Genomic DNA, 15,111 nt, shown 5'->3' on the forward strand with positions numbered 1-15,111 from the left:
TGTTACGCCTGGCTTTGCCCGCTATTATTAAACATTTTTCATAGTTATAATTTTTATATCACCTGAAAAAGAAGGTAATATTTTTATTAGTTATTAATTTACTTATAAAGAAGTGTCGGTACATCTATCTGCTGGGATCGAATACAAGATTGAGTGAATCGATATATATCGATTCACTTAATCTTATGTGGTGTGGTTTACACCTTCAAAAAGATTTAAAATTATTGATGAATCAGTACTTCTATAAAAAAGTATTTTATATATATATATATATATATATATATATATATATATATATATATATACATATATATATCCATAAATATTCTATTCTCTCTTAAAATAAAAGTTTATGAAAACATCACTGTCTTTTGCTTGACGCAGTCGGGTAAAAATTTTTACAGTAAGCTAAACTTATTGTAACCACAAAAGAGATAGGCACAGAAGGTTGGCTCCATACAACGAGTGACGACAGATGCACGTAAACATAGACGGGTACGTACATCAGTTGCATGGATCCATGGCAAGTCGTGAGCCAGTGCCCGCGCTTCGCTTTTATGTTCGTTGCATTATTGCTCAATATAGGGAGCTGGCCTTCTATACTTATCTATTTTGTGACTTGTAACCGTGTAGTATTACAATATTGAAGACAATGTAAACTATCGTATTTGGATGCAGTCAACTGACACAGCATTTTGATTACACGTGCCATTTTTCATATTTGGGATAATATGACGTAGATTTACCACTATTTAAGAGGGTAGCAGTTGAAGTTCGATTGCAATACATTTCTACAAGGGCTAGTAGAATCACTGACTACCTACGAGATTACCAGTATCTACCAGATCTACAAGATGTAAGTAACCTTGGTTTACATAACCTTATTATCTATTATACAATTACGCTATTGTCCAATCATTCTACTATTCGATTATTCTACTACTCGATCATTCTACTATTCAATCATTCATTAATTGAGTAATATAATAAAACATACAAAACAATTATTTATCCACTTAATAATAAAATACTAATACTGTTTATTTAATAAACTTTACTTTACTTTCAGGTCCACGCAAATGGCCGATCAGTTGTTCCCGTCTTCAGATGAGTCAATAGTTGACGCTCCAGTCCCAGTCAAGACCAGTAAAAAGAAGCGGAAGACTGCAGAGAAGGCATCGGGTAGCCAGCCTACCGCTAGTAAGAAGACTAAGTCGAGAGCTACGGTGCGTGATCTCTTCGGCACGGATAGCGACGATGACGAACTGGATCACAGCGTCGGTAAAAAAGCAGCACCTATCTATTCCTATGTTACGCGTAGGCTAGCTAACGGTTTCTCACGACAAATTGATGAAGAGAAAACTGGGGCTTTTTATATTGAGCTAAAAGTTTATAATAGTGACGAAATCGAGCGGGTACCACCAGTCAATCGATGGCGGCACTCCGTTATAACTATCAAAAATAAAACTAATTCGGACACCGAGTCCTGGAGGCATTTAAATGCATTCATAAAGGAGACAAGGAAAGAATTTAAAAACCGTACACCTACTTTTATAAGCTCGTACCAGTAGAATTAAACAGCTGTATAATAAAGAATAGATAATGAAGTACGTAATCATAACTCTCAATTAATCATTTATATGGACCTGTATAATCATTAAACTGTATTTACTAATTAACCTAAGACAACTATGTATTTTAAATGTAGTTTTGTTTAATTAAATGTATGTATATCTTATAGTATGTATCATTTTTCTTTTCAGTGAAATCACCCTCTACTGATTCACCATCAAGTTATATGTATTGTGATAAATGTAAAACAGAGATACCGAAACCTGAATTCAGATATCATAAACGAACTAATATCCATAAATCGAATTGTTTGATAAAGTCAAAGTTTGAACATATTGATATAATAGCTACAGCATTTAAAAACAGAATAATGACATATCGCTTAAACCCATCTATAGAAGACGAGTACCTCCTGCCGGAGGCGTTCTTAGATGGAAAACGAGACGATGTTTATAAATTAATTGAGTTATCATTATTAAAACATACATGTATTAAAGTTAACTTTGAGCTGTTTGCTTACTTTGTTTTACCTAAATCAGGTGAGCAGCAGCTGAAGTCATTTAATACAAAATACGAAGTTATTTATAAGAGTACTGATTTTGATCAGATTTATTTAAATATGAGAGAAACTTTTAAGATGAAATTAACTGAATTTGAGCACTGTGAATCGGGATGGTCATTCACATCACTAAGTCATTTAGAAATAAATATAAATAAGTATTCTCCCATGAGAGGTGGATCTTATATAGAACTACCCGTTGTTATTAAAAATACGAAGAGCTGTATAAATGTCTACAATAACGATGAATATTGTTTTTTATGGAGCATCTTAGCAGGATTATTTCCAGTCAAAAACAATGTCTGTAGGACAAGCTCTTATCCGCATTTTAATTCGATATTTAATATAAAAGGGATGTCATTCCCACCATCCGCCAAAGACATCAGGTTGTTTGAAAAGAATAACAGTAATTTAAGTATTAATATTTACGGATTGGATCAACATTACACTGTAACTGGTCCTCTTTATGTGACAAATTTTAAGAAAGATAAGCATATTAATTTATTGTATTTCGAGAAAAATGACAGAGCTCATTATTGTTTGATCAAAGATCTTTTACGCTTAGTGAGACGTCAAGTTTCCCGTCATAAAGGTCGAATGTATTTATGTGAGACATGTTTGCAATTTTTTACTAGTGAAATGAAATTCCACTCTCATGCCTGTTCTAAAATTATAACATTATTACCAGACAAAAACAGCACGTTACAATTTAAGCATTTTGAGAGACAGCAAAAAATCAATTTTGTTATATACGCGGATTTTGAAAGTCTATTATGCAATTATGATGAAGAAAATACTAATAAAAATACTATAAAAAATAAATTACACCTGCCTTCATGTTTTGCATATTATGTATGTTGTTCACATGACACTAGTTTAAATAAATTTGTTACTTACACAGGGACAGACTGTGTACAAGTGTTTGTCAAAAAATTAATTGAAGAAACAAAATCAATACATAAGGTTTTGATTACTAAAAAAGCTATGAAACCTATGACTCCAGAACAAATGAATAATTATCGTAGTGCAAGTAGATGTCATATTTGTAAAAATTTATTATTTGATGACAAAGTGCAAGATCATGATCATATTACATCAGAATATAGAGGTGCAGCTCACTCACACTGTAATTTAATTTATAAAGTCTGTCCATTCATACCTGTCATATTTCATAATTTATCTGGCTATGATTCCCATATATTTATCAAGGAATTGTCTAAATATGATGGTGAAATAAAAATAATTCCAAAAACAAAAGAAAAATATTTATCCTTTACAAAAATTATTGAAACTGATAAATGTTATAAACCTTTGCAAATTAAATTCATAGATTCATTCCAGTTTCTTAGCACAAGTCTCGATAATCTGAGTAAAAGTTTAACAGACAGTGATTTCTTAAATTTAAAATCACATTTTCCTGATGACAAAAAATTCGAGTTAATACGAAGGAAGGGTATATATCCATATGAATATATTGATTCATGGCAGAAATATAATGAGACACAACTTCCACCAAAACATTGTTTTTACAATAGTTTGCAAATGAAACATATAACTGATAGCGAGTATGAACATGCGCAAACCGTTTGGAATTACTTTAATATTAGTAGTCTTGGTGAATATACTGATTTATATTTAAAAAGTGACGTATTATTATTATGCGATATATTTGAAAATTTTAGAAAAATATGTCTACAGCATTATAATCTCGATCCTGCACACTATGTAAGTTCACCTGGTTTAAGTTGGGACGCCATGCTCCTTTACACGGGTGTTCAACTCGAGTTGATTCATGATTTAGAAATTTATAAGATGATAGAAAAAGGAATACGTGGTGGACTAGCACAGTGCTCTCACCGATATGCTAAAGCCAATAACATTTACCTCCCTCATTTTGATGATTCTAGACCGTCGTCATATTTAGTATATCTTGACTGTAACAATCTTTATGGATATGCAATGACTAAAAAATTACCTATATCAGATTTTAAATTCATGACAAGTTTCGAAATGGCCAATTTTTGTTTGTTTGATATTCCTGACGATGCTGAGTACGGTTACATTTTAGAAGTTGACATGATGTATCCAGATAATTTACATAATTTACACAAAGATTTGCCTTTCGCTCCGGAAAAGTTCATACCCATAGGAGGGAAAACAGAAAAGTTAATCGCGAACTTGTATGACAAGTACAACTATGTTATACATTATATATATTTAAAAGAATGTATTAGACATGGACTTATTTTAAAAAAAATTCATCGGATACTCCAATTTAAACAAGAAAACTTTTTAAAAAAATATATAGACTTAAATACTCAATTACGTCAATCAGCTAAAACATCATTTGAAAGAGATTTCTTTAAACTTTTGAATAATTCAATATTTGGAAAAACTATTGAAAATAAACGAAAACAGGTTGATGTTAAACTGGTGACTAAGTGGAATGATAATAAGAATAGAACAAATAAAACATTATGTGCTGAGAAACTAATTGCAAAACCAAACTTAAAAAGTATTAGTGTTTTTAGTGAAGATTTTCTTGCAATTCAATTGGATCCTGAAAAACTTGTTTTAGATAGACCCATATATGTTGGCTTTGCCGTACTGGAATATGCTAAACAACATATGTATAATTTCCATTATGACTTTATTAAAAAAAAGTACGGTGACAATGCAAAACTGTGTTATACCGATACTGACAGTTTATTATACTTAATACATACACAAAACTTTTATAAAGATTTGAATGATAATATATTGAAATTTGATACTAGTAATTTTGACATTAATAATCCTTATTGTATACGAAAGTTAAACGATAAAATTCCCGGCTTGTTTAAAGATGAATTAGGTGGTGATGTAATAACCGAATTTATTGGATTGAGAGCAAAACTGTATTGTATTAAATCACTGAAAACACAGATTAATAAAGCTAAAGGTGTATCAAGGCCAATTACAAAAAGTTTAAAAATATCTAACTATAAGAAAGTTTTATTTAAGAATATTACTTTTAAATGTAAGATGAATATGATTAAATCAAGCAAACATGTACTGTATTCACAGGCAGTTAATAAAGTAATTTTAAATAGAATAGATGATAAAAGATTAGTTCAACCAAATCAAATAGATACATTACCTTGGGGTCATTGTGATTACATATGCTAGAAATTTTGTATTATACAATGTATACTGCTATGATTCAAAATATATAGTTGTATCTTAAATAAAGATAAGATTTGCCTAATAAACTATACATTTGGTTTATATTTGACTTTTATTTCCTACAGACTTATATAAATCCTGAAACCTATAACAATCATCATTTTGCAATGAGAATCTTGTACTCAACACCTGTTTGACTTAATATAACAAAATAAAACAAGTATATATGTGTCTGTTAAGTAGTTTTTGAATTAATAGGTAAGATGAAGTTGATCAAGCAACCCATATCCCTCAGTGTTAATAATATAAGATTAAATGACTCCGTTCACCATATCAGACATAGCGCTTTATTACCGAATACCATTCGCTGTATAATGTGTGGTCCATCAAACTGTGGTAAAACGAATGTTATGATTAGTTTACTACTGCATCAAAATGGGCTCAAATTTAGAAACCTTTATCTTTACTGTAAAACTACTTTTCAACCAAAATACCGTTTCTTGACTGAAGTTTTAAAAAGAGTACCGCAGATTAACTTCTACGAATTCAGTGATGATAAAGATGTAATTTCTCCGAGTGAAGCATTAACGAATTCTGTATTTATTTTCGATGATGTTGCATGCGAAAATCAAGTAAATATCCGCAATTATTTTTGTATGGGTAGGCATAAACAAATAGATTGTTTCTATTTATCTCAAACCTATTCAAAAATTCCAAAACAATTATTACGTGACAATGTTAATTTTCTTATTATATTCAAGCAAGATGATGTGAATTTAAAACACATTTATGAAGAGCATGTTAGTTCTGATTTACAGTGGAAAGAATTCAAGAATATTTGTCGAACTGTTTGGAGTAAACCTTATAATTTTCTACTTATTAATAAAGAATCGTCACTAAATAATGGAAGATACCGACAGAATTTTGATATATTTTTTAAATTTGACTGACTGTTTTACATATAAGTAATTAACATGCCAAATCAAATTCAGTATAACTTGTTCTTTAGCTGAACGTAGTTGTTATATATAATATAACATGGAGAAAAATATTAAAATAGAATTAATGAAGTCTGTAGACTCCATAAAGAATAAAATAAAACAAATGAAAAACCAGGAACACTCAATGAATTTGTCACTTGATAAAATGTTAAAACCTGTCACAGATCCCCTTAAAACCCTTGTTGATTCGAATAAGACAATAGAGAAAATACAAACTTTTGAAAATACACACTCTAATTTTGAAGACATGGAATTGGATGACATTAATACTAGTTCATCAACGAAGTTTGAAGAATGCTACGATCCACAACCGAATCCTATACAGATCGTTAAAAAGTCTCCCCAGACGGAATTAGTGGATGATTTAGAAATATCATTAGAGGGTCGTGATATCCATGATATTTATGATGGGGTAAATATACCATTTGGAATAAGGAGTGCAAACAAAAAATTACTAATGGGTAATTCAATAGTTTCATTTTCTAAAATAGATAGTGTGAATGATGACAATGTCGTTTTAATTAAAATTGGTGACAAAAGCTACAATTTAACCCCTGGTTTAAAAGAACTTTTACTTCGAAGAAAACCTGATTTGAAACTAATATCGAGCAAAGATAAACTTGTCTATAAAGATATGTTGCATTATACAAATGCACATAAGAGAGATTTTAATCCCAATGGGCAAATAAGAGGCGATAAAGGTATAAAATATCGTGAAATAATCAAACCATTGTTTTCTGAAACGTTAAACAATAATGTTGTCACTAAATTTGGAAGAAGCTTACCAACCCTAAAGAAATACAAAAATAACACTGACTTGGTATATTGGGATGATCCTAACGAACTGGTTGACAGATTGAAACTATTAATTGCTTCGCGAGATGCCGGTAATACAAACCATGATAATGAAATTTTATCAATAATCGAAGAATTAAAAGAAGCTGGCATAATTAAATAATAAATAGTCATATTAACATGCTTTTTATTCAGTATTTTAGCTGAATTCAAGGCAAATATACTAAATTGTGAACATGAGTAAAGCTGACGTGGTAAACGAAATTCATAAAAATGCGAGGGTGAACTATCCACGAAGACGTGTTATCATGAAAGATATAGACGACTTGTGGCAAGCAGACTTAATTGATATGCAATCAATTTCAAAAGAAAATAAAAATTACAGATATATTCTTGCTGTCATTGATACATTTTCGAAATATGCTTGGGCCTTTCCTATGAGAAGTAAAACCAAAGAAGATATGTGTAACTCTTTCAAAACTTTGTTAGATAAAGGACGTGTTCCTAAAAATCTGCAAACAGATAATGGAGCAGAATTTTATAATAACAAATTTCAGAAGCTTATGAAATCGTATCATATTAACCATTATTCAACTTTCTCAACAAAAAAGGCTTCAATAGTTGAACGATTTATCAGAACATTGAAATCGAAAGTCTATAAAGAATTTAGTTTAAAAGGCAATTACAATTGGGTAAATAATACCCTCAATGATGTTATTTACAAATACAATCACACTCACCATCGCACTATTAATGAAATCCCTGCTAATGTGAACAATATTAATAAAAAACTGATATTAGAAAGGTATATAAAATTGTTAAAAAATGATAATTTAAAAAGCAAGTACAAAGTAGGTGATTATGTACGTATCAGTAAATACAAAGGAACATTTGAAAAAGGTTATACTCCCAACTGGTCAACAGAAATATTTAAAATTCGTAAAATACAAAATACAACTCCTATAACTTACTTAATCGAAGATACTATCAGAGGTCAGCCTATTTTAGGTGCATTTTATACACAAGAACTTCAAAAAACAAAACATCCCAATGTATATCTAGTCGAGAAAGTTCTTAGAAGAAAAGGTAACAGGGTTTTAGTAAAATGGTTAGGTCTATCTTCAGCTGAAAGCAGTTGGATTGATAAATCGAATGTAATATTATAAAACTCGAATCACGTAACTATTTATTACAGTATTCAAAGCAGAATCATCAGTCTTATAATGTGTTTTGGAGAGAGTAGTCTTCTCAATTGGCTTATTAATAATATACCATTTGAATTACATTTACCAGGATATAATTACTGTGGTCCTGGTACTAAATTAATAAAAAGACTTACACAAGGAGATAAAGGTATAAATAAGTTGGACGAATATTGCAAAGATCACGATATTGCATATCACAAATCATCAAACTTAAAGGATCGACATAAAGCTGATTTAATTTTGTTAAAAATGGCAAGAGAGCGAGCTGTTGCTTCCGATGCCAATATAGGTGAAAAACTCGCAGCTCGCTTAGTAAGTAAGGCTATGTTAGCAAAAATTAAAACTGGTTCTGGTTTGAACAAAAAGTATTCTCCAAAAATTATACCTGGAAAAGGGTTAAAAAGTAAATTAAAATCTGTTATTACAAAAGCAAAAAGACACATAAAAAAATTAAAACCTAAGACCAAGAAAATGGCTATAGAATTAGCTATTGCCGCTACCAGAGAATTAGCTGATGATTCATCGATTAAGCTCCCTCGTATTATTCCTATTCCAAAAACTGGCGGAGTACTACCTTTGATTCCTATTTTTGCGGGATTATCAGCGGCGGGGGCTTTAGCAGGCGGTGCAGCTGGTATTGCTAAAACCATAAATGAATTCAAAATGGCTAAAAAGCTGTATGAAGAATCGAAGAGACACAATGAAAAAATGGAAGCTCTATGTATTGGGAAAGGACTACACCTTAAACCACATAAAGGCGGACTTGGAATTTTTGTATCAAAAGAAAAAAACTAATAAATCGGCTACCCAAACGGGCCTTAACTAACTTTGACATTTTAAAGTACGGAAATAGAATTCCTTATTTTAGAGGTGTCTTTATGAGAGATGAGCTCCCTAAATATCCTAATAAAAAAGAATGTGGAGTTATTAATTTAGATAGTTCTAAAAATCCTGGTTCTCATTGGGTAGCCTATGCAAAATATAATGATTATGTTGAGTATTTTGACAGCTATGGAAATCTAAAACCTCCGAAGGAATTCATAAAATATGTTGGTTCCAACATACAATATAATTATGAAAATATACAACGTGATCACCCCTTCAATTGTGGACATCTATGTTTAAATTTTTTAAAGAATTTTTGGTATAATCAAGAAATAAAATAAACAGGATCATATAAAAGAGTTCAGTATGCAAGCATGTCTACTACGATTACAATCTCTGGAAATAAATCAGAACTGGTCTCGTATTTTCAACCACCTCTTCATTTATCTGATCAATACGAGTGCGGTTTACTATACTTTTCAGTAATAAAAAAAAGACCAAACGTGCCCGTTAATAACAACAGTTTAACAGCTGTAATCAGAATCGAATGTGATCTTGTGCACGGTTCATATTACAACGGATTACCGACTCATTTTATTCATGAATTTATATCTGATACTGCTCCAGGTCGCAGCTACACAGAAATACCTCAGAACGTTATTTACTTCCCAGTGAACAAAAATATAATTTCATCCATATCTGTCAGGATCGTAGATCAGTTTGGTTACTGCATTGACTTTGGTGAAGAACATATTCAATTACGTCTTCATTTAAGAAAAGCAAAATGATAGTATATAATAAAAACCCTCCAGTGAAAATAAAACGTCCTATTCCGTCAACAACCGTTAAGGTGCACAGACGTAAGAAAAACGTGAAGAAATTGACTAAATCAAATAAAGATTTTCTTAAAGCTTTAGGGTTTAAAGTATGAGTATACTACAGATTACTGATTTACCACACTTTGATAGTTCAATCGAAAGCTATGAAGTCCATTCATACAATCCCTACAATAACAGCTTTAGAGAAAACGATGAAATCAGAATCCCCATACATCAGCAAGACATATACGTGCTACCATCAGCCAGTTCAATCTACATCGAAGGCCAGGCAAAGCTGTTCGGTAAGGATGGGCATCCGAGCAAGAAAACTGTTACGTTCACTAATAACCCTGTTATGTATTTGTTTCAAGACATCAGATACGAAATGAATGGAATTGAAATAGATCGTATAAAAAATTCCGGAATAACATCAACAATAAAGTCATACATCTCATTAAATGAAGCAGAAAGTAAAGTTGCTGCATTGTGGGGTTGGAATTTAAACGGGTTCCAAAGTGATGGGCATTTTAGCGTTGTGGTGCCATTAAATAAGATTTTAGGGTTTGCAGAGGATTATAATAAAATTGTAATAAATTGTAAACACGAACTTATATTGAATAGGAGTAATTCTAACTTAAATAGTATTATTCTTACTGATGAAAACGTCCAGCTTCAAATAGATATACAAAGGGTTCAGTGGAGAGTACCACATATAAAAGTTTCAGATAGAGAACGTTTAACACTTTTAAAGCATTTAGAAAGAGATAAACCTATTCAGATGGCTTTTAGAAATTGGGATTTATATGAGTATCCTTTACTACCTAAAACCACAAAGCATTCTTGGTCAGTAAAAACTGCTTCTCAATTAGAAAAGCCCCGGTATGTAATTTTTTGCTTGCAGACTAATAGAAAAAGTAATAAATCAAAAGACAGCTCAGTATTTGATCATTGTGATGTGACAAATGTAACGCTATTTTTGAATTCTCAATATTACCCTTATGAACCTTTAGGTTTAAAGTTTTCTGAAAACAAGTACAGTATATTATATGAAATGTATGTGAAATTTCGTCAGTCGTATTATAGCAGCCCAATCGATCCCTTGCTTGATCTGAAAGATTTTAAAGAAAAAGCACCACTTTTTATTATAGATTGTTCAAGGCAAAATGACTGTTTAAAAACAGGTCCGGTAGACGTAAGGTTGGAATTTGAATGTTCAACATTAATACCAGATAACACAACTGCCTACTGTTTAATTATTAACGATCGACTTGTGGAATACAAACCGTTAAGTAACATTGTGCGCAGGCTATCATGACTGCAATTGTAGATGTTCAAGGTTTCAAAACAGAAGCTAATGAATTTATAATAAAGGAGATTGCGATATTATGCGATAAAAAAATACAGGTATTTCTAATAAAACCTCCATTTCCATTTTACAATTTGACTAAACAAGAACGGCGACAAGTAAGTTGGATTGAGCGCAATAGAAAGATACACTGGAATGAAGGAATTGTGCCTTACTCAAATTATCAGAATTTGGTTATAAATATTTTAAGAGATAAATGTGTTTATGTCAAAGGTTCAGAAAAAGTGTCATGGTTAAGAAACATTGTAAATAGTACTAATGTTAATAACTTAGAAGATAAAGGTTGTCCTAGTTTATTAAACTTATATAAAGAATATGAAAACTCTCATGATCTGTATAGCTGTATTAATCATGATTCAGTATGTGCATTAAAAAATGTTTTCTGTTTAAATAAATGGCGTATAGACAATGTAGTATAAACACTCTAAGTAACTAATAAATTTTTGAAATAAATATTTTCTTGTTTTATTCCTTAAAGGTCGATTATATAGTAATTCCCACAGTTCATGGTTTATTTCTCGAACAGATGATCGAATCAAACGTATTGGCTAAGTGAATACAATGAAAACCATATCAGGAAGTGCATCGAATGAATGATGAGTGATGTCATACAACATGCTTATCGTTAAAGTAAACAAAGGGCATGAAGTAGTCCGCTATTTTGTTACATATTTGATGACACGTTTGTGACGAGTGATTGAATATGAGTACATAGTACCTATTTTTGAATACAGTAAATAGTAGGGTAAATTGGGTGTTTACTGTTTCTGGACATGCATATTAAAATGAATAGATAAATATAGGAGCCACTAGATCATTCTTTTCAATTAAATGAATGATAGTGAAAATTGGGGTTTCTGGATCTCCTCTGATCCAGAAACCCCAATTTCAACCTACTCCGGACCACGTTGTACACCGACTAGCTACAATACTAGATTATATTTACAAAATTCTATCCATTAACACTACTGCAGTGGAACGTGAAGAGTGCTCTTCCCAGGAAGAGTGACTTGCTGTATCTTATAAATAATTTTAAACCATCTATCTGTGGCATTGCTGAAACATGGCTCCGACCGAATTCTAATTTCGGTATCCCGTGTTTCAGTGTTGTCCGACAAGACAGAGTGTGCTTTGTTAGTAAATAACAAAGTACCCTTCTCCCAAATTCCTCTACCCCTCGTTGGCGATGACATAAATGTTGTCGCTGTTAAGGCTGAGGACATAAATATTTTTATGTTTTACGTTGCTCACCCCGATACTAATATTTTGATTAGAATTAAAAATTTGTTAACTTCCGTAAGTGGCCCATTACTTATAATGGGTGACTTCAACTGCCATCATTATAGATGGGGTTCAGAGGTGTGTGATAGTATGGGTATTGAATTAGTGGATTTGCTGGATGAGCTCGACTTGTGTGTCATTAATGATGGCAGCCCTATTTGGTAGGCTACTGGTGCTGCCATCTATATTGGAACTATTACGACTGTTGTCCATGGAGCTATTCTGTGTCAGTGTACGTGACTTTGTTTTCCTAAACGTAATATTTTCGAAGAAACTACGTTGGTTCAGAACCGGCAACGACCGTCTCTTGTTATGATAAAAAAAAGAAGGCTACCATTTCAATACCATGTCCTAAAATTATAAAAGATTATAATTCCCACATGGGAGGGGTAGATCTAATGGACAGTTTTTTAGGGAGGTATAGAATCAAAAAATGGTATATGCGGTTGTTTTACCACATGATTGATTTGAGTGTAATAAATTCCTGGATATTATACAAGAAAGTAAATGAAGGAAGAGGAAATACCAAGAATATGAATCTTGGAGAGTATAGAGCCGAGTTAGCCGAAAGTCTATGTAAATATAAAGTGAATGGTGCTGGGAACAAGAGAGGGAGACCATCGAAAGGCAGTCTAGAAAGAGATTTGGAGTTGAAGGCCAAGAGAGGAAAAATGTCGTACGTACCACCGAAAGATGTTAGGACCGATGGCATTGCCCACCATGAAAGGCGCTGTGAGAAAAAAAATCGTTGCAAATTTCCAAATTGTAAGGGTTTTACACGTGTCGAGTGCACAAAGTGTAATGTGGCTCTGTGCCACACTAAAACCAGTAACTGTTTTGGTGAATTTCATGGTTTTTGATTTATCTATTTTACAACAAAGCTATTTTTTGTTATCTTACTTTATATGAAGCTATGGTAGGCCGGAACGCGCACTGCAGCCATTTGGCAAAATACTGTTTTTTTTGTTGCATTCTTGGTTGCCGTGCCAATTCGGGAACACTTAATTTTTGAGGGTAGAAACGAAAAATGTTGATACCAGTTGATGTACGCTTAGTGTTTTAAGCAGCTTAAAGTGCAGTGAATAAATATACAACACAAAGATTTTGCTATAATTAGTGGTTTTTTCATTATTGTTTGTTGAAATATCCTATCGGGATATACGCGGAGGTTAGTGCAGTTTTTTTTTTTAATTATAATAATTATTCGATACAATAGACATCATTTTACCACAAACTAGTGCGCCTCACCATCAACGATTACATCACTATTTACCATCAGGTGGGATGTAGTCAAGCATTAGTTTCTGTGGAATATAAAAAAAAAAAAAAAACATATTACTTGAAACTAATAAATATTTAACGTATTACGATATTTTGCAGTAACATATAATTTGAATGTAAGCTTTTGTTATATCCGAAACTTTGGTGTGCCAGTTTGGGTACAGTGGCCACTAGTGTAATAAGTTATCCTTGATTTTCCAGATTTTGAAATTTTGAATCTTAAAACTGCGATTCAAAAAATGATCTCAAATAAAAAGTGCCATCTCTTGGCGAAATTTGGAACTGTGTTTTATTTGAATCGCGGGTTTTTGACTATTAGTTGCTATGCGGTTAAACAGAAACAGTGAAAGAGCTGTTCAAATTTTCGAAATATTTTTTGAAGACGAAGTATTTGATATGATAGCTGGTTTTAGTAATTTGTACGCCAGTCAAAATAATCGACACAATTTCTCCGTCAGTGCTGAAGAGCTAAAGGTTTTCTTTGGAATACTGATACTGTCCGGTTACCACAAACTTCCTAGAGAGCGTATGTATTGGTCATTAGATGAGGACATCGGAGTTCATGCAGTGTCGAACGCCATGACCTGTAACAGATTTAGGGAGATAAAGAGAAATCTACACCTTGTCGATAATAACGATGCTCCAAATACATCCGATAAAACGTTCAAGGTGAGAAAACTAGCGGATGTGCTCATGAAAAAATTCAACCAGTGGAATGTTTGAATCCATGGGCAAGTATTACGGGCATCATTCAGCTAAACAATTTATTAGAGGCAAACCAGTACGCTTCGGTTAAAAATTGGGTCGCGACCAGCTCTTGAGCTGGTCGCGACCCAAAAAGAAGTGCAAGAAAACCCTGTGCATTGAAAAGCCGTGTTTTAAAAATTACCACTCTTAGGTGGCCACTGTGCCACTTTGGGAACACCCCTAGAAATTCATGTAAAACATTATTTTTCATTTTTTTTTCTTGTTTTCCTATTTTTTTGTATCTTTAAGAAACAATAAATAAAGCAATTTTCAAAATATTCCTATTTGTTTTATTTTGACCATTAATGCGACCATTAAAAAATAAAATAATTTTCAAATATTTTTTTTTTTTGGTTTTCCCTTAATATATGGCCCCAAATACACACGTTATATTTTTTTCGTGTATAATAAAAAAGTCGCTCCTTTAATAGTATTTATAATAATAAAAATTAAGTTAAAATTCTCATGACACTGAAACTGCGCTCCGCTTCGCTGC

General features: G+C 32.0%; 1 protein-coding gene across 3 annotated transcripts; it reads left to right on the forward strand.

Moving 5' to 3' along the window:
• Nucleotides 1–389: 389 nt before the first annotated feature.
• Nucleotides 390–11,761, forward strand: LOC118277190 (uncharacterized). 3 transcript variants are annotated; one of them, XM_035595906.2, is made up of 2 exons: nucleotides 390–856; nucleotides 1,070–11,761. In XM_035595906.2, the coding sequence occupies exon 2, from the start codon at nucleotides 1,799–1,801 to the stop codon at nucleotides 5,297–5,299; it is 3,501 nt and encodes a 1,166-aa protein (XP_035451799.2). In that variant the 5' UTR covers nucleotides 390–856; nucleotides 1,070–1,798; the 3' UTR covers nucleotides 5,300–11,761. All 3 variants share the same exon structure in this region, with proteins under 3 accessions (XP_035451799.2, XP_050551686.1, XP_050551687.1).
• The last annotated feature ends 3,350 nt before the right edge of the window (nucleotides 11,762–15,111 follow it).

This window comes from Spodoptera frugiperda, chromosome 9 (assembly GCF_023101765.2).
Source record: "Spodoptera frugiperda isolate SF20-4 chromosome 9, AGI-APGP_CSIRO_Sfru_2.0, whole genome shotgun sequence".
In the NCBI taxonomy this organism is placed as follows: domain Eukaryota; kingdom Metazoa; phylum Arthropoda; class Insecta; order Lepidoptera; family Noctuidae; genus Spodoptera; species Spodoptera frugiperda.